The following is a 20,735-nucleotide window of genomic DNA, read 5'->3' as shown; positions in this document are numbered from 1 at the left end:
CTTTGGATCCTGTTTGTATTTTATTTCATGAGAGCGAAAACAATGCGGGCGAAAACTCCACCAAGAATGGTTGTATTTTATTACACAATTTGATCTTGGTAATTTCTGTAACGAATGCAGAAGATAATTCTGAAATTCCATTATTTTTTATGGTTGTCTAATGGTACAAAATCCAAATCGGTTTTATTCATTGTACTTCAAACACTCGTCAATGAAGAGAATGAATCAACTGACATAAATTTTCATTGAATCAAAATTTGTACATAAGACGATGCAAACTGCAGGCACACTTTTCGGATAAAACGCTATTGTTGTTGACCTATGCTAACATACACTTTAATTCCACTTGAAGACGGATGCTTGTTTTTTTTATTACTGCCAAGCACGTGCTGCGACAATAATGTTACTCTTATAACATGCGGTGCGTCCAAAGGTTAACGAAATTAAAACCCAGAAGGCTGTCATTTATGCTCATGAATCCTCACCACAGTTTATGGGATTATTTAGCTGTCACCTCGGCCGGAACGGCATATCTTGCTGAAAACAATACAAAGCCGGCAGTGACAACAACGCTGTCGAGCCGCCGGTATTGTTGTACACGTTACACCGGAGTGGTGTTTAATTCCATCCGGGAGTGGTTGCGGTTTTATGGTTGCAATGGCGTCGTTCTTCGGGCCCCGTTCGGCTTTTTCTTGTGGCGTTCCACGTGACGTGATTGAATCACCGAGATTGTGCCACGCAGCCCTGCTGTCACCTCAGTGACAGACTGCAGATAGCAGGAAACCGATACCTTCGGTTGTTGGCTTCGGAAGGACAGCAGGAAAGTTCAAATGGTAGTATGGCAATGTTCCTACAAACTTGCCCGATCGTAGAAGCAGGTTCTTGCTTATTCGATTACAAGTGGTAATAATCTGTTAAGCGTCAACGAGAATTTGTATGCGAAGGAAACTACAAAGCACTGTGACCAGAATGGCGTTAAACAGCGTACTGTTTATCGATTGCCGACAAACGTTATACTTTAAGAAAGTTCATCGGAAACATTAAAACAAGACATAAAATTCGAGAATTTTGCTAGTGGTTCGCATAGACCATCTTGTATTAAGGTGGGAAATACCTGGAAATGAACTGATAAAACTAGTGAAATTAAATGACATGTTAATTAATAGTGTTGTTAAAATTTATTCTTGAGGCAAACGAATCGAAATTGACCATCGCTGTGAAATAAAGAAGAGTTGTTTTTTTTTTCAATTGAAAACTGTATCCTCGCAGCATATTCATAGCCAACAGAAACATTGCATGGCTGGAGCTACCATCCTACAGGCACTAACAATCCTTCCACGTCGGAGCTCATACATACGACAACTGGCTTGTAAGGCTTGTATCCTATGCACCCGGTCATCCACTTCTAATAAAAACCAATCTACGAAAAGATTTCACAAAATACATCTGCAAAGTTTAAATTAGGAAAAAAAAACACTTGGTAGGGAACTAATTACTTTAATTACCTCTCTTGGGACAAAATTTCAACACAACAAAAACGATACCTTGGTGTACCGATTTCAAATATTACAAATACGTTTTTTTTTTTCGACAAGGAACTCAATGCGAATTTATAAACATTTTATTACTCGAACCCGGTGAACGACCGTAACTAGGTTAAAACCGGGTATAAATAAACGATATAATAATAATAATAATATTACTCGAAACTTCAAATAATTTTGTGAAATATTTACCCATACAATACATCAAAGGTATGACATTTTTGGATTGCATCCACTTAAAATAAACCGGTAAAAATGTTTGGTCTTTTTCACCGTTTTAGTGGATGCGTTTAGTTCAGTTTAGTTTTAGATAAAAATATTTTGAACAAAGTTGGAACAACTTTTTTTCTTTTAAAATTCTTATCTTGTAATATATGGACGGATGGTAAGAAACATAATTACCTATCTTGGGACCAAACTTTATCTGAATAAAATATTTTTGTCCTCCTAAATTGTGGATCAGATCCACTGTGGATTGATGGGGAAATGATAAGATTAGTGCTTGCTAGCAAAATGAAATCACAGCAACAAAACTGAAATCTGAGCTACACCGTACACAATCTGAACATACACGGAGATGTGCGTTTCAGATTTCCAGTTTTTCAAAATTCGATTGGAAATTTAGTACAAAAGCTACAAAATGACGGCATAAGCAATTTTCACTATAAGGTGTTATGATCGAAACTTTGCCAACTTTAAATTAACACATTAATTTCCGTGCGTTAAAAAACCTGCACATAAATACATATATCCATATATGTGAGTGTGTGATATTTTAACATTCGCTTTTCAACTGTGAAAATTGCATCGAAGACCCATACAATACATCAAGAGAAAGAGAAGCAACGCTTCAATATGTTGATCGCATATCACAAAAATCCGGCTGTTTTGCACGTCAAATAGGCAGAGCTGTTAAATGTGGCCAAATCAACTGTCACCAACGTAGTGAGTGTAATCTGGATAAAGAGAAAATCGAAAGCCGGAAAAATATCGGAAAGAATCGCTAGTTGTTTCAAGCGGATCCCCAATCCGAGATGACACAAACAAGCTAGAAATGTCATCTACATTCAGATCATGACTCCAAATCAGGACGATTAGCAAAACATGTCGACCAAAGTGCGATTACGGAAGATGTTCATTTGAAGTTCTAATTTGGAGTATATCGGAAGCCAGAAGGCAGGATAGTTAGAATCGGTTTATTTAGCCATTTACTGAAAATGACTACCGATTGAAATAGTTTTGACCACAGTTTATTTATTTAATTTTTGTTTTGTAAGTAGTACCTTGCTTTAGTTCTACAGACGTTCATTTGAACCTAAGTTCGTAAAAATCGGTCACGCCATCTCAGAGGATAATGATTACGTTCAAAACCTTTTATCTGAATTTAAGTTTCTTGTAATCAACATATTTCCAATTGTTTAGCAAATAATCCTATAATTCCGGAACCAGAACCCAGATTCGAATAAAATTCAGGAACTTTGTAAGAGACTACAAAACGTTTCAGTTCAATCTAAGTTTGTGAAAATCGATTCAGCCATCTCTAAGGAAATTGAGTGCACAACAATGTTACATACATACATTTACAAATATTCAAACACATATTGCGTACTCGACGAACTAAGTCGAATGGAAATTGACACTCGGCCCTCCGGGCCTCTGTTCAGAAGTCGGTTTCTACAGTGATTGCACAACAGTTCTATATGAGAAATGCAAAAACCTGAAAATACTAAGATGAACTATTTTTAATCCAAACTACGATTTTTTTAATAAAATGTGTAGTTTCCAGTAAAACAAGCAGATACAATTTTCAACTTTCATACAGATTTATACTGCAGTTCAAAACACATTCATCTTTCTAAACAATGACGAACGCCTCTTGGAGCCAATGAAGCTGTGCTTTCATTAGGATTCAAACAACGAAACTTTTATATCGATTAAAACAAACGGCTTTTTAAGGACCTAAATGGTCAAAACAAATTAAGTTATTAAATCAATGTCAATTAAAGTTCATCGTATCACATTCGTAGTGCTGCTGGTTTCGTCACACAGAATTAGGCACACTTCAAGCCAAGAAACACTACATCCTACCACTTTACGGTATTGTTTCGCTAATGATCATAAATCCAAGCAATTTTGGAACCTAAATCTATCAGCACTCGACAAGAAGCATATTCAACCCGTACAGCCGAACCACGATATAATGCGAGAAACGTAAACAAAACAATTAACCCTTTGATTTTCGTGCACTTTGGCACATCGAAAGTTGCGACCGCGTGACGGTCGTGATGTCACCAACAAAAGGCGCACACATGCCCACACAACGACCGCATCGGTTTCATTAGCATTTTTACTCCGCAGCCATCTAGCTATCCTGATGCATTACCGGGGGCGGTGAGACAGGGGAATGAAAAAACAATAGCGTCATTCGCGCGCGTGAACGTTGGACCCATCGTACGACGCTGCGGATCAAATATGCTGCCCCGGCGACAGCTAATAAATGCAATACATATTCCGACCGGAAAAAATTAAAGTTAAAAATTTACACGTTGTCAAACCAGCTACAGTTGTGGGGGGGGGGTGTTTCCTAGTTCTTTTGTTTTATTCGCGAGAAAAAAACAACAACACAATGGTTAGGATAGTAATTACCGAGGGTTCTTGGTAAGCACGCGTCGTGGGTTAGATATCCGTGCTTGTGCATACCAGATAAGTAAACTGGTTTTTTTCTCGATGGCATTTTATCAACCTGAAACTGATCCTGCAAACTCATATTTCTGAAACTGACCAGACTTGTCTGTTCAGAACTTACGCTGCATATTGGTCCGTGCGAGCACACAGATACTCTTAATTGCTGGAAGGTTGAAGTATATCCTAAAGAAAGCCATTCTACGGCAACTGAGTGGCACTTACCTGTAGAAAAGAAAAAAAACAAAAAATTAGTAAAGCAAGCTTTTTTCTTTTACATAAAAAAGATGCGACATTAGTTGTTTCGCTCCGGATCTAGCAAAATTATACTAATTTAAACAATGGAGACATGAGGTAACGCGTTTCTATCCAAACGGTAATGATCAGGAGCGTAGCCGGTTTCAATTTCGTAATTCAATATCTATTGTTCACTGTTACAGACAAGTGGAAACAGAATCCCTCACATTATCTGACTACCAAGAAAATTTTCCGCTCAAAGTAACGAGATATTTAAACGAGCCTCACTTAGTGCCATCTGAATATTGGTTGCAATTGGAGTACTTCTAATATGATATGATTCAAGACTTTTTACGGAGTGACACGAGCTCAAAATAAAACATGGTAACAACTATGCAGAAACATTACTTCAATCGCATTACATTCAAAATGTGTCAGAGTCAGATTCTTTCCGAGATAAAATTAGATCTTGACGTGCCATACATTTCTAAGATACCTCGTATCAAGAGAAAGAATGTTCGAGCTCTGACCTGAAAGGATTCTTAGTGTCAATAGACGCTGCGACGCACAGTGGTTCAAAACTGGAAAAAGACGGTCAAAAGTCTATACTGACTTTCACTGATTTTTAAGAGCTAATGTGTCTTCGCAGTTTTACAAGATTATATTACGCTTCTATTGGAAGTAGCACCTTAATTTATGTTAAGGGGGTAGTATCAATTTCGAATAAAAATATTTTTTTTCACAAAATTTTTTTTCTATCCCAAGAAAAAAACATTTGAAGTATTTTTGCTGAAGATATAAATAATGCAAAAAAAAACTTTTTGAGATACATTCACTTTATTTTAATAACAAGCTCATGCTTGCACGCACAACTTAAGCAAATTGTGATATTTTATTCTATTTTGATTTTTATTTTGTTTACTTTTTGACAATTAACAATATTACAAAAAAATCTAACTGGAACTCGATGCAATTTTTTAGGCCTTTTCAAAATTAGTTTTAAATACTGAAAATCCGAAAAATTATCAAAAGTTCAACACATATAAAAAAATGGAAAAATGTTTTCCAAACAAAATATGAAAAAGTATTGTAAAAGTACCAACCTTTACAAAGAGATTTCATTTTTCATTTCACTTAAAGATGTGCGAAACAGCACCGTTGAGCAGCTCACTAAAGGGAATCGATTCAATGTATCAGCCAGTGATGTCCGAGCTCAGCACACGAGCTGCTCTATACCTGCAGTGTGTGCCTATTAAACTCGTGTGCTGTCCTTTTCAAACCAGACCCATGGGCGTGTGCTATTTGTGTAGTCCACCTACTGACAAGAGACAATACAAGAGCGGACACTGTGTGCTTAAAAATTATATTATATTATTAAATAAAAAACAAAAACGGACACTCAACTCAGCACGTGAGCTAGCACATGAGCCAACTCACGAGCTAGCTCCCCATTCCAGCTCATAAGCCAGCAGATGAGCCAGCATCGCGAGCTGGTTCTTCGAAGCATACGACTCTAGTAGCAACACGGCACACGAGCGTGTGATTCAGACTTCGTGTGCGTGTTTTTGAAAAGGATATTTTCATTGAAAAACAAATTGGATTAGGAATATATTTTCCTAGATAAAAATAGGTAAAATGATGTGTAACTTTTCCAGAAAAGAATAAACCTATGCATTACCTTATACAAAATCAAGGGATTTTATATTTTCTACAATTATTCCAAACAAAGTATGTATACAAAAATAATTTGAAACAAGTCATGATTAGAAAACTGGTTTTAAGGAGGTTGTCATAGTTCCACTTAGGTTGTCGAGTTCCACTTAGATTTTTTTTATAGTATTGGACATATCTTTTCCTAAATATTTTGTGAAAATCAGCTGAATAAAGTTGCATATTTGGCATCGATGTAAGGTTTTATCATAGATAAACATAAGATAAAATGTTGTATAACTTTGCCAGGAAACAACAAACCTATACACTACCTTCAACAAAAATATGGGATTTTTTATTTTCTCCATTTAATCCAAACTTTATGCATGAAAAAAAACTCGAAACAAGTTATGAATAAAAAAACTGATTTTAAAAGGGTTGCCATAAAAACGCTTTGTATATCCGAAACGGTGCGACTTAGACTTTTGGGATATTTGACAAAGTAAATTATTTTCAATCGTTCTAAAACTTTGTAGAAGAAAAAAAAATTCTATCTCTTCAGAAAAAAATGGTTATATTTTTTGTCAAAGTAGACCATGAACAATTAGGAATAGAATCAAATTACGCGGTATATATTTGTAAATGATTTTTTAAAAGCTATATACTATATGCATTAAAAGTCCACGTTTTTATTGACTCGAACCACTGTGCGACGTCTGTTGAAGGCTTATAATTCCGGAACCGGAAATCGAATTAATATAAAATTCCATACCATACGGCCTATTTTTATTCTAATAGATTCTAACTAGGGTTAATGTACCAAGAGTCATCTCATTAGTAGTCTGATAACAATATTATCAGTAACTAGCTCGCTATGGTAAGCCATATGAGAAACATTCGAAAAGACTTGAACATCTCTCTCAACTACCCAACGAAAAAAGTCTTTTGAGATTTTCTGGTAACATCCACCAATTTCTACTAGTTTTGGAAATCGAAGACATATTTCCAAGCTGAAATCGGTTCAGCCATCTAAGGAGTGTATCGAAAATTTACTATCCACAAATTTTTCTTTCAAATTATGATAAAAGACGATATTTTATTCAAATTAAAAATTGATCCTTTATTGTACGAGGTTAAACTTGAGCATAATGAAAACCGGATGAAATTTAAGTTATTCCTTCACGAATTTTCGAACTTTTGATCGAACGCTCTTCATCAAGTTTCGGACAAGTATTGCATACCATTTTTTGAACGCTTGAGCCCAAATTTTTTTGCACTCCTGCATGTTCCCAGATGCTTTACCAGTCTTCTTGAAGACCCTCTTCATGACTGCCCAGTAACGTTCGATGGGTCGAAACTGAGGACAATTTGGTGGATTGATATTTTTCTCAACGAAATTTATTCCCTTTTCCGCAAGCCAATTGAGAGTGGCTTTGGCAAAGTGAGCCGACGCTAAATCCGACCAAAACAGTGGAGGTGAACTATGCTTCTTATATAAAGGAAGCAATCTCTTCTGGAGACACTCAGATCGATAGATTTCTGCATTTATAGTTCCGGTAGTGTGAAAACTGGTTGACTTCAAACCACAGGAACTTATTGCTTGCCATACCATCTGCTAAGAATCTGCTGCGAAGTCTGTTGAAACAGAAATGCTAAATTCCACAAAAGCAATTCGAATAAAAGGGTTGTTAACTCTGAAGCAATTTTTTTACGTTAGATGCACATCTCCTTCGAATTGGACTTTCCGAAACTAATCATTGTGGCGAAGGTTATCGCGATATTGATCATGTCGTTTGGACATGCGTTGAGTATCGTGATGTCAGATCTCAACTAATAAATTCCTTGCGTACTCAAGGTAGACTATCCAATGTCCCAGTTCGTGACATTCTTGCTTGTCGTGACCTTACATACATGAAACTTCTTTATCATTTCATTAAATCCATCGGAGTTCCAATTTAAATTTTATTTTATGTTAGACTGTTTTCTCTTCCATGAGTTCAACCAATAGCCAACTATATGATATTGTATAAAAGTGATGAGCTGATACAAACAAACTTGAAATAGTTATAAGATCATGTACAAAATAAATGTGTTTTATTTAATGTAATTTAAAATAGCAACTCGCTTGATAAAAACAGTGTTTAGATTAACTAATGAATACCAACATACTAATATGATATTCGAAATGGATTAGGTTTAAAGTACTATGTATTGTGGATGCCACGGCGAAGAAAAACTTATGTATATTGCCTATGAAATAAACGTATTTATGAGAAAAAAATAACACTAGGGGAGCTCCAAAGCTCCGGTCAAAAGTCGTTTTTTTCCTGTAATTAAATGTCCTTTCTATGGAGAAAGACAAAAATGTTATGATCAGTTTAGTAGAGTAATAATGCTTTGGCATTGGAGGTGATATTTTGTTCGATTTAACCAATTTTGGAATTGATTTAAGGCGTTCTACGGAAGATGGCTTTAACAAACTATTCAGAGGCGCCCACACAACAGTAAATATTCTCCTGGAAGAGACTGACATGACTATTCGTACATTTGTTGTGGAAAATCAAACATATCGATTTTTTGTCTGGTAAATCGTTTTTGCGGGAGTATTACTTTATTACTTTAACACGGAGAAAAGTGCCGGGAAAGGTCTTCATATTTAAATGGAAATATACGATGAACGCGCTATTGCTAAGCAAAAATGGTAACCGAATCGAGGGCCGAGATTAAGAAATCAAAGAAAACTCAGTACATTCTGTTGCGGAACTAGATCTTCTGATTTTAAGGAAATAGCTCACTAGCATGACTAATGCTACTAATGACAATAAGAATCTTTTAGCTAATTAGCTAATACGCTTCGTATTGACAAGAAACAATTTTCAAAATTCATATTTACATAATGATAGATAGAAATGATATTGCACTTTCTCTCTTACTGAGACCCACGGCACTGAATCGATTCAATGAGGACAAGGTCAATATTCGAGCATGAATCAGGATCACAGACACTGTCACTTTCTCATTACCCTCCATATCCATACATGACCTCGCTCTCTGTGATTGCAGTATTCAATTTTAACCAACTTGACCTATACTTATACTTCAATGCCAAATTCACTCTCTGCCAGTAGCTTAAACCCGGGCCATCAGATCCTATCTAGACGTAATTGTGATTATTTTTTCGATTGCCTTTGCTCGACTCTACATCGTTGTTTCGTTTGTCTGCAATGCTGCTTGTCGTTTGGAGCGGATCCAAATCAAGCCGATTTCTCGACTGGCAGCCAAAAAACTCTCACCAATACACCCATACACATATCGTACAGAGAAAGGGAGAAAAAACGGTACAATCAATAGCACTTTTCTGGTGCTGAAAATTTTATACAAAATCCCCATCAAAAATGGATGCGAGATTCAGCAATTCATTGGATAAACATATTAGAACCTTTCTCGTAAAGAGTCTACTCCGACCCATTCGCGGATACCGAATTAAAATTCTGTGTGAAATTGTGATAATTACCGGACTACATTATTGTATAAATTACACTTCTCGATGCGGAGCTGATCTGGATGCGTATATCTATACCCGCCAACAGTCCGACGGTAAGGTCTCTCTATCAGTATTCGCCGTGGAACTGCTGTGTCAGAGCGGGCTTCGGGAGATTCTTGCTGACGCAGCAGAAAGTGAACGGCGGTTCCGATGGGAAAGTATACCATCGACCGAACAAAAATAAAACACTAAAGCAAAACACGATGAAGCTAATAAGAACGTTTATTGACTTTTAGACTGCCTCGTAAAAAACGAGAAAAGGGGTTGGAATTGGTTATGAAGGCAGGCGATTCATTAAAAAATTAATCGAAAAGTTCAGCACCCAGACAGACCCGTTAAATCGACTCGGTGGAGGTAGCATATTCACACCTTGTTTATTTTCTAAGTCTGAACGGCACGTTAATATTAAATGAGACTAGACACGAAGTTACACAAATTATTTCGTGACTGTAGTAACTCAGATCTAACTAGAGATTACTGCGAAACGTTATTAAAAATATTATTTTCATACATTTAATGTTTTATTCCCTAAAATTGAATGGTTATAAGTTGCAATAAGTCTCAAAAAAGTACATTATTATTATATTATTACAGCCAATAATCTGTAGTAACCAGAAAGATACCATCAGAACTAATACTTCAGTGCCTTTATGCTGATGGAACGGATATAATTTCTTCTCTTCCTCATAATGGAAATGAAGCTCATGATAAAATCAATCAAGTGTTTGTCCTTGTTCAGTAAGGAAACCATATCGCATAGCTAGGAAAACGTAGAAAAACGGTTCGTTAGATTGTTGCGGAGGAGGGAATTTATACAATCAATTCTACGAAGAAAAGTAATAATATAACCGCCCCAAAACAGTTCATTCGATGGCTTCGATAAACTGTGATGCAAATCATTTTTTTAGAATCACATCTTTACCAATGGCATAGTAAAGGTGGGAGGTTCTGTGAAAGTATTATATCAGGTATTTTACAAAAATGTTACAATATGTAAAAGAAACAAAAACACTAAACGACTAAAGCCACTAAGTCAGAATTATTTTTTGAAAACACAAGGATTCTTCTTGCAAAATTCCAAAGCAAAAAACATACAGCGCAATTTGAATTTTTGTAAATTTCCGAAAACATTATAAATTTTTAAAAACATTATTATTAAAAAAAAATTTAAAAACATTAAAACGGGCAAATGATTTTTTTATGTACTTTTTCCATATCATTGTGACTCGGTTACTGTTAATTGTACAAAAATGATGTCGAAGAAGACGTTTTAGGAAATCGGTTAAGCACTCCAAAAAATATTCATACTGAAAGAAGTCGAATGTTTTCTCAAAATTTAAAACAATTTCTCGAAACTATCAAGTTGAAAAATGTCTCTTCAATTTTATTAAATACATTTAAATCCCCATTTGATGTTAAATAGATGAGTGTTGAATAAGAAGTGAGTATGCCACAGCTGAAATATTGAAAATTGAAAATTACAATGTAAAAGTGTATTTTATTATCGTGACATATAAATATTTAAAAACTTCTGAAAAAAATCCGGCATCAATCTAGCTTGAACAAAACCTGTCATTCTCAAACAACTAGACCAATTCGATGCGATCGCAAATTATCGGAATTGAAAAATGCATGACGAACCTGTAACATGTGATGGTCTACTTACGCTACTAATCCACCAAGAAACGCCACCGGCCCTCCACCGATCAGTCGAATCTTTCGGTGGCAGGAATCAAATAACGATGTTCGTGCATGCGGCGGCGAAGAGGCATGGCTGTGTAGACTCATGACCCCTCCACCCGCTCCGGTCGGTCCATGCCCGATCAAATGGGCTGGAGAACGTAGCATTGCTTTGAACTTTTCCTCCGTCAGCCCGTTCGATTTCCACTCCGGGTGGATTCCAAACGGAAATACCAATAACTGTACGCTTTTGCTAACGGAACTACTACCAGCTTACGTACGGCGGCACTTTTCCCTTCATGGATTCATCTGAAGCCCTGTTACCAACCTACGCACAGTAAATCGATCCATCAGCAATTGTTCACTTTCTTCTTCTTGTGGCACTCATTAGCAAATAATAAATCTGAATGTGATGCAATTAATCGAGAGAAACGAAAACCCTATTGGTAGCGACTGACTGGCACTGGAGGGAAAAGCATTCATTCAGTATAAAATTATTCACACACACACACACTTTTCGTACATTTTACTTTGCCTCTTGGTTTTGCACACAATACACCATCTCTGCTTGGATCTTCTTCGCTGATCACTGAACTAAAATGAACTACTTTTTTATCCTTTCACTGTTTCACAATTTCAGCGGGTGAACGAAAACTGAATGAAAACAAAAACGAATCGTATTGAAACGGCATAAAACGCTTCGCTCTGTCTAAATTATCCCATCGTAATTCACTTTCAGAGAACGATTGATTGTCCGTGAACCAATTCCAGCACTACTGCGTCATTATGAATCCAACTGCCGTGTGGTATCCTGCGGGACTTAATAGTTAGATGCGGCGCGTCGTGAAGCCCTACGTTGTACTTCTTCGTTTTTGCGAACGGCTCAGGGCCTCTGCGGCTTCAGTTTACAATAAAGTTTTCAACCGCTGCTCAACCCAACCGCTGCTGCAACCTACTACTGAAGAATCCAGTCTTCTTCTCCGTCAGCCGGTCGTGCTCTCTCGCGGCCGTCCGTGTCGGTGAAATAAACACAAACAGCCGAAGACCTCGCAAAAAGTCCCACGGACGGATGTTGAAATAATAGTATCTAGAGGAACAAAAAAAACAAATTACCCCCACCGGTGGTTGGTTATTTGTACAACATACAACAATGTCCGTGACCGACGGATGGGCGATTAATAAACGATTTGCTGTTACGATTTGTTTGACCAATAAGCTGTTGTAAACTACTTCTGCTGCTGATGCTGCTGCTTCGGCCATTAACGCAACATTAATGAATATGCTGATGTCGAGCTGACTGCGAGATTACTGGCGAAGGCGTCAAACAGAATTGCATGTCGCTGGAACTTAAAAAGTAAGGTCAAAGAAAAACATAGTTCATTTCAAAAGAGTGTTAAACTTATTACAACAGTTGTGTCTCGTGACAAAATTTACGAGTTGTGCACTGCTTACAGGGTGGCAAGTGAATTGCCGGTTTCAATTTCCCGGTTTGCGATATAAAAATTCCCGGTTTTTGGAATAGGCTCAAATCGCTTCTGTTTAGTTGTTTTTAAATATTCCTTTAATTCAAGCTTTAAATCCCATGTCCAAAAAATATATATTACTAGTGTATATAAGAAAAGCATACAGCCTTTTTCTAGTCATCTAGGGGTTTTGGATTTCTTCTGAAAGTATATAACTGGTTTTTATTTTTTTTATGGTATACATATGATAACTAAATATGATAAACCAACAAGGAAAATAAATCAATAGGAAACTTCAAAGCATTTTGTACAGAGCTTTCTTCGTTCCTTCCGAAAGTGCAAGTGAAATTCTCAGTACGGCGGTAAAATTATAAACGGCATGATGGCACAGTGAACCTAACACAATCTATGAAAAATCCTTCTACAATTGATCTGATTCTTGCAGATCAATGTAACATTTGTATTGAGCTGACTTTGATTCAGATCATATACCAAAAAACAGGGTTTTAGATTAAGCAATGATTACTTCAATTAGTTATATCTACTACCACCTTAGAACAAATCGGCTGGGATACAGATCTCATGTCGAAAGCAATAAAGTTTATCAAATTTTATTAAAAATTCCGCCCCCCCTGGAGACTTTGCCATCAATTTTGCAAGTGTGTTGAGTACTTATTCTAAAACTTCATAAAAATCCAACAGGAGTATCCCAATTATCCTTATTTTTCTAAATGAGTTGTACTATTATTGAGAATAACTAAGAAAGCTCTGATGCTTCTACCGGTGAAACTTTCCCGGTTTTCTCAATTTCCCCGGTCACTTGCCACCCTGACTGCTTGTGTGGTATGATATCAGACGTAACAGTTCGTAATAAATGAAAACTAAAGATTGGAGAAAGGATATTCGCTTGTTGTTCAATACAATGGAATAACGATATACTTCTGGATGGGAATTTTTCTTAAACTTATTTCGTATTATGATACAACACAAGAATTCGGTCCTCTGCACGTCGAACAAACCTGTCAGTAACTTCATCAATGAACGAAGTTGCAACTGAGACAGAAATTTGTTTTAAACTACCATAAGTATAAGTCACTGAAGCCTCTCATCACGGTGTGTAATTCGTTCTCCTCTTGAACCTGTGCAGTAACCAAAGATGTCCATCTCCTCTGTATGACGAAGAAATTTCTCTCCTCGCACTGACAACTTCAACGAGAGCTCTTCTCTTTTACATATAAACACCACTGTTGTATAAAGTGTGCACGCATCATGCGTGCGCGTGTTTATTTTCTTTTACCTCTAGCACTGAATCGCACCAAATTACTAGAGCAGAGCTCTAAAATTCTCTGTGGTGGATGCAGATAATTTCACATATCATATGCACTTCGCATAAACCAGTTACCATGAGCAACCATAACCCTTGAATGACTACTATTTGTAGACGACCTGTAACAAAACTGACAAGAATTGAATACTACAAGTTACAACAAGACGATTTTAGAATTTGAGCTTATTATTTTGCGAATTTCCGAAGTCACGCGGTTTTTGTGTGTTTTTTTTATGGAGCCTTGTCATAAATGGTTCAGCCTTCTTCGCGTCACACATACACACACTGACATTGTTAGATTTCGTCGAGCTGCATCGAGTGGTATATAACACTAAGGGACTCCGGAGTTCCAATCAAAAGTATGGTTCTCCAGGAACATTTTATACTTCAAGCAAAGTCAAAATCCTGAACCGATCAAATGTTGGGTATAATCAGATATCTCAAATGCTTTATCACTTGCAGTTTCTGCCATATCAAAAACGCTCACATCAATCATCCAGATTGAGATTCCGCTATTATGATTGCGCATATGGATATGATTTCCACTACATGGGTCGACCGACCGACCGCACTGCCAAACAATGCTCACAGACGGTGTGCCCTCGTGGACATGTCCTTCATTGTGTTAGCTTTATGAAAAAGCGTTGGGAAATAGTAACGATGACGAATTGGATGTATTTCTTGTCTGAAACCAAACCGAGCAGCAGTAAAGTCATACCTAGTCTTCAGCGTGTTTCCTGAAATTACTTTGTTTTCTTTTGTTCTGTTGCCGCGAAATCAAAGTTTATTTTTCCGCCTGCATAACTATCGTACATCTGTTGTTGTGGTGTCGTTAAAATACACTTACATTAAATGGAAATCCTAAACATATTTCAAGATGCTGGCTGGGCTACCGACATACACACAACTAAATTTTACCGTTGAATATAAGCGAGAAAAGACAAATAGAGCAGGATTTATGACTTTCGTGATGAAAGTAATCATATCGTTATAATCAATACGCAATAATCCAGATCCCGTCTAATGCAAAGACGAAGAAATAAAGGAAAGAAAATTCGCTTCTCGATCCCACCCAGTTAAAAATATTATGTGAACCAACAAACTCGTGATGGATACATTGTTTAAGAGGGTTACGCCAATGAAAAGTTGTTGAGAATCACTTTAGCTTGAACTGTTAAATAAATAAAAAACGATTGAAGATAATGATAATGCATAGAAATAAAATCTTTGATAACTTTGAACTGAAACTCTTTGTTTCATTACTCGAACAATTTGAAAATTTCATATTTTCAGTTACATAAGCACAAAGTACTTTCCATAAGTACAAAGTTCTTCTCATAAGTATAAAGAATCTAAAATACTTTCGTTTCTGGTTTCTGTCAAATATAGCGATAGTTCAAATTCCGACCGTTTGCGCGATGAAAAAATGCACAGCAGCCCAACCGGAAAGAGACATCGTAGTACTTCTCAGATGATACAGTGTTGGTCTATTACATGGAATGAGTAAAGTCCCGGGCCTACCAAAGAAAAAATCGATTTTTTACTGTGAAAAGTCTTGTATTCTTCAGCATAATCTCCGTCTAGAGCGATACACCCATCGGTCCTCCGACATCAAGCCCTTATAAAACAAAAGATTTGTTAAGGCCTTCAAAATAGGCTTCCGTCTCTGCAATGACCTCAGCATTCGACGGAAAATTTCTTTGCCTGCAGAAACCTTTCCAGGTTTGGAAATAGATAATATCCGCTGGGGGGCCAGGTCTGGAGAATACGGTGGATGGTGGACCAATCCGTACCGCAAGCAAATCATTCAATTTAGCCGTTGTTTTTATGTATGAATGCTCGTCTTGATGAAAACTAGAACTCGCCTGACACGATCAGCTGTTATTCTAACACTAGTGAATAGATTGTCATGAAATTTGGTATTGGGCCATCTAGTGGCTTGTTCTCAACAAAAATATACACGTTTCGAAACTATTCACGTCTTCTCTATAAGAGGCCCCATGTAGTAACAAGCCAGATGTCATATGTTCGAGTCCTGACTTGAAAAGATTCTTAGTAACCGTAGGATCGTAGCACTGGCCATGCACAAAACCTGTACACTTATGAGTCGGCTGCGAAGTCATTTTGCTTTGTTAGTACTTCTCAATTATCATTACAATTGAAACTTATATTTTTCATCTTTTCCTTGAATTGAAAAATAAAGTGATGTAATGTAACCCCTTAAGCTGTCACGTTTTCTTGGTTGTCTGACATTTTATAGTCTAAAGAAAAACGTCTCCGTATAAACGTATTCCGATCAGATTCAGAACAAAAATAAAAGTGACAGCCCTGATAGTTTTTGTTTTAAATATTCAGAAAGTAGTAAAAACCCACTACTTCTTTGGAATATGTTTCAGATTCAGAAGATTTGGATTATGAAGAACCGAAGATTTAATTGTCTTAGACTTTCAACACAGTTGACTATCAATTGCCTCTTGTGCGCGATAAACGGGGCACAAAGTGAGTCCGCCATGTCTACTTGCTGGTAAGTGCTTTCCTACGGCACAAACGAACCACACAGAGTGTAAATCGGTTCAATACTAATGTTGAATTTGTGAAGGAGCTCTGCTTAAATATTTACATCTATGCTATGCGAATCGCAAAATGATATTATATATACAAAATCATCGCCTCTGTTAGGGAAGACCATAAAAGTGGAGTAGCAAACAGGTAAATTTAGACATTGTTTGTTAATAATTAAATTTTTGGCCTTTTCGCTTTTATCTATTTTACTCCAGGCGTACAAATATTTCCAAGCAGCAGGTAAAATGAAATCGGAAATCTATTCAAAATTGGCAGAACAGTTGGTGTTCAAAACCTGACCACTGTTTGTACTGTTTCATTTACCGGATTTTGCACCCATACAAAGATAGTTTGTACTTAGGGTACATAACAAACTCCTTTACATTTTGTCTTAGACTCGTCAGTGTGTAGCAGTTTATGTTGAATTGTTATGCCACCTAGCTGTCCAACATAAACCGCTAAGCAGACAAAGTTTCTGCTATTTGCAGAACACTTTTTTGTTTCACACCGAAGTGCAGAACGAAAACGAGTTTTCGATTTTTCTGGCCTACCTAAATGACCAAAAGCAATCTAGTGATGTATCTTTTGAGTCATAGGTTTTCAAAGCGTTTTACCTTTATTTATATATATAAAAAATTGGTATAGAATTCGCTCAAGCTTTAGAAAAATCTTCCGAGGCTAGGAGGGCCGAGTGTTATATACCAATCGATTCAGCTCGACGAACTGAGCAAATGTCCGTGTGTGTGTGTGTGTGTATGTGTGTGTATGTGTGTGTATGTGTGTGTATGTGTGTGTATGTGTATGTGTATGGGTCTGTACGTGTGTTGTCAACAAAGAGTTCGAGATCTCAGAGATGACAGGACCGATTTTGATCAAACTAGTCGCAAATAAAAGATCTCCCCGTTACCCTGAACGCTATTGAATGGTTTTGAGATCGAATGTTTACTTTTTGAGTTATACGAAGTTTTATGTCCACTTTTGACGGAGATATCGATATTATTGTATAAGCGACTTTTCGCCTTATTCCAGTAGTAAGAGTTTTGAGCGCTGAATGACAAAGTAATGCTTGGGAGCAACGTGGAACACGATTTTTATACAATCGTTTCTAAGTACCAAAAAGACTGTGTACAGCATACTTTAGCACGGTTCGTTTTTGGCAACATAATTATTGGAAAATGACACATGTAAACCAGATGATGGCAGCATTTTCGAGTTGAAAGCAATTATATAATTATATTGATTTAAGCTACTTACAGCAATAAGTGCTGGAAGAACACACCATATACCATTCGAGTCAGTTCGTCGAGCTCAGCAAATGCGTGTGTGGCAAATAATTTCACTCAGTTTTCTGGGAGATGACTCCACCGTTTTCTACAAACTCCGATTCATATGAAAAGTCGTATGCTCCCAAACAAGGCTCCTGAATTATGTTTGGATCCGACTTCTGGTTCCGGAACTACAGGATAATATGTGAAACGAAATTAAAATTGTGTAACTCTTTTTTCTCGTAGATGGCTGAACCGATCTAAGATTCAAATGAAATCTAAGAATCATCTAAGATTCAAATGAAAAGTTTTAAGATCCTATAAAACAACTTGTTTTCTAGTCATGTTCGACTTCCAGTTTAGAAGATACAGGGTGATTAGTAAAAAAAATGTCCATTTCACATAAATTAATCAGGTTTTTCGGGTTTGCAGTAAACTTATTTCAGTTTTAGCCGTATTCAGTTTTCGATTCGAGAGGTACCCAAAAATTTTATTCGCACTATGATTTTTCAAAGATGTCTACACTGATTTTCAAACATTTTGAAACAAATGTAAACTATACAGCTACTCAGGTGAATTTATCTGACTTCGGCTACACCGATTTTCGAATTCCGGTTCCAGTATCGAATCGTTTCTTAAAGCTCAATCAGCTTCTCAAAAAAACCAAACCGACACAAAATTAATTAATTTTATCCAACTCATCGTCATATGGCCAAACGAATCGGTTTAGGTTATGCTAATTCCTGAATACCGGCTCTGGAAGTACCTTAAATAACCATAAACTCAAAGAATGTTAACACTTTTAGATTCAAATTCGATCCGATTTGCAGTTTCGACATTACAGAGTGATGAGTGATTAAAATCTCAAATTGCCGCCTAAAACGACGGTCATTAAAATAATGTCATGAGAACTAAAACACCGAAGAATATTCATAAAAAAAACCACATGCGGATTAATAAAAAAGGTATCATCTCACTGCTAGGTGGATTAAGCACGTTTTTTGTTTAGATCTTTGGAGTAGTCTGTAATCAGTGCAGTGCTGTTTAAATAATTTTAAAACAAAAAATACCAACTACGGAATTTACATAAATGCCGAAGTCACGAGGAATAAAAGGTATTGCTTATTATTCTTTTGTTTTCTTGAAAACTATGAACTGAATATTTTATATTCCGTGCTTCTCTAAGACAAATCGTGAGCACTGGATCTCGATAATGTGAAAATATATTAATTTCAAAGCAACAAGGCTAAGCGCTGATCTCGAATCAGCCTTCAAAACATTATTTTTGTACAGACTAAGCCGTATCGCATTCGCTTCGAACGACTTGCACAAGACCTGCACAAATACCTGCTAATCCGTAAACTCCAGTTTCCACTGGATTGAACACGCTCTGAATGCATCTCCAGCGAGAGAATAGTAATTCCGTATCGACGAAAAATAATTTCCACCGGCATAGCATAAATTTAACTAGAGATTAGCATTAGCATAGCGCACAAAGAAATACCAATTCGACTGCTTCAGTTCATAACTGTACATCACCAAATCCCTACTAGAGGCACGGCTAAAGATGAACCGTAAGACACAACCTACATAAAGACAACTTTAGTTACAGTTTCCATCAATTACTTCGGAGAAAATTGACATCGAGAGCCAATGCAATAATCCATACTTAATCTATGCTTGCTTCGACTGAATCTCATGAGCTATGACCGTTGAGCCCGTTTATATATATATATATATATATATATATATATATATATATATATATATATATATATATATATATATATATATATATATATATATATATATATATATATATATATATATATATATATATATACGTACTATTCTGATCGGCAACAGCCTTGCACTTCAAAGCCCTGTGAAATGGATACTGGAAAGGTTCCAAAACAAAGCACTTAACCTGTTTTTAACCTGCAAAAATGTCCAAGCTGTTACTGAGGTTGGTAGGGCAAAGTAATTTGTAATGCTACTTCAGTTAAGCAATTGTATGTCCAAACATGTTGCGGCTATGTTTTGGGTCATAAGCTAGAAAGCAGAGTTGAGTACGAAGGGATCAGATACCTGGTTAGTATTTACAATTGTTCGGACCATCGTTCGCTCGTTCATCCGAGCTCCTAGTCACAGCAATGGGTTGTGTGCGACTAACATCCACTGAAATCCTTTGGCAACGGGCAAGTTTACTTTATTCAGTGTTGTAGATTGTAGAGACAGACAATAAGTGGGAGGAAGATCTAAAATTTCAAGTCTCCCGAGTGCGAATCCTTCCACGTTTAAATCTAACAGAAACGATAATTGCAGCCAAACTGCTGAACCGGTGCTAAAAGGTGCTAAAACCAAGGGGTTGCAATGAGATTATAGAGGCCTTGCTTATTGAAACGACTGTGCGACAGCATTGGGTCGATTGAGAAACTAAATCAGGTTGCATACATTGTGTAATAGTTTGAATTGGAGGAAACTGGAAGTAGGAGCAGGCAAGGCAAAGATAGTTCACTATAAGATAGACACGCCGTCGTCGGTAGGTAGATAATCATGTGTCAAGGATGCGGTGAAAACGAAAAGACCACCTGTGAAAAAGTTTTTTTTTCGAACTGAACGAACGGTGCCATTATTAATCTGATTAAGGTATTTTTTCCTTAGGTGTTAGAATACCTGGTTATATTTACAACTATCCAAGAAAAACCTGTCGGTATCCATGACTGTTGTAATTTGTATCATTATTACTTGAAAGCAGAGATGTCTGATAGAAATTTCCAA

The 20,735-nt window shown here is 36.7% G+C and overlaps 1 protein-coding gene across 3 annotated transcripts in view; it reads right to left on the bottom strand.

The window, feature by feature from the left end:
* LOC131435315 (MOB kinase activator-like 2) overlaps positions 1 to 20,735 on the bottom strand; it is a 220,864-nt gene that overhangs the window by 100,360 nt on the left and 99,769 nt on the right. Inside the window, exon 1 of one of the 3 annotated variants that reach the window (XM_058603035.1) lies at positions 11,324 to 12,424. The exons of the other annotated variants lie outside the window; for them this stretch is intronic. Coding sequence (XP_058459018.1) covers positions 11,324 to 11,505 — 182 coding nt within the window. The 5' untranslated portion in view covers positions 11,506 to 12,424. Of the gene's footprint in view, positions 1 to 11,323; positions 12,425 to 20,735 lie in introns of those variants that run through there. 3 annotated transcript variants of the gene reach the window in all.

The sequence above is a fragment of the Malaya genurostris genome, chromosome 3 (assembly GCF_030247185.1).
Source record: "Malaya genurostris strain Urasoe2022 chromosome 3, Malgen_1.1, whole genome shotgun sequence".
Lineage (NCBI taxonomy): Eukaryota > Metazoa > Arthropoda > Insecta > Diptera > Culicidae > Malaya > Malaya genurostris.
This window is presented reverse-complemented; position numbering and strand designations above follow the sequence as displayed.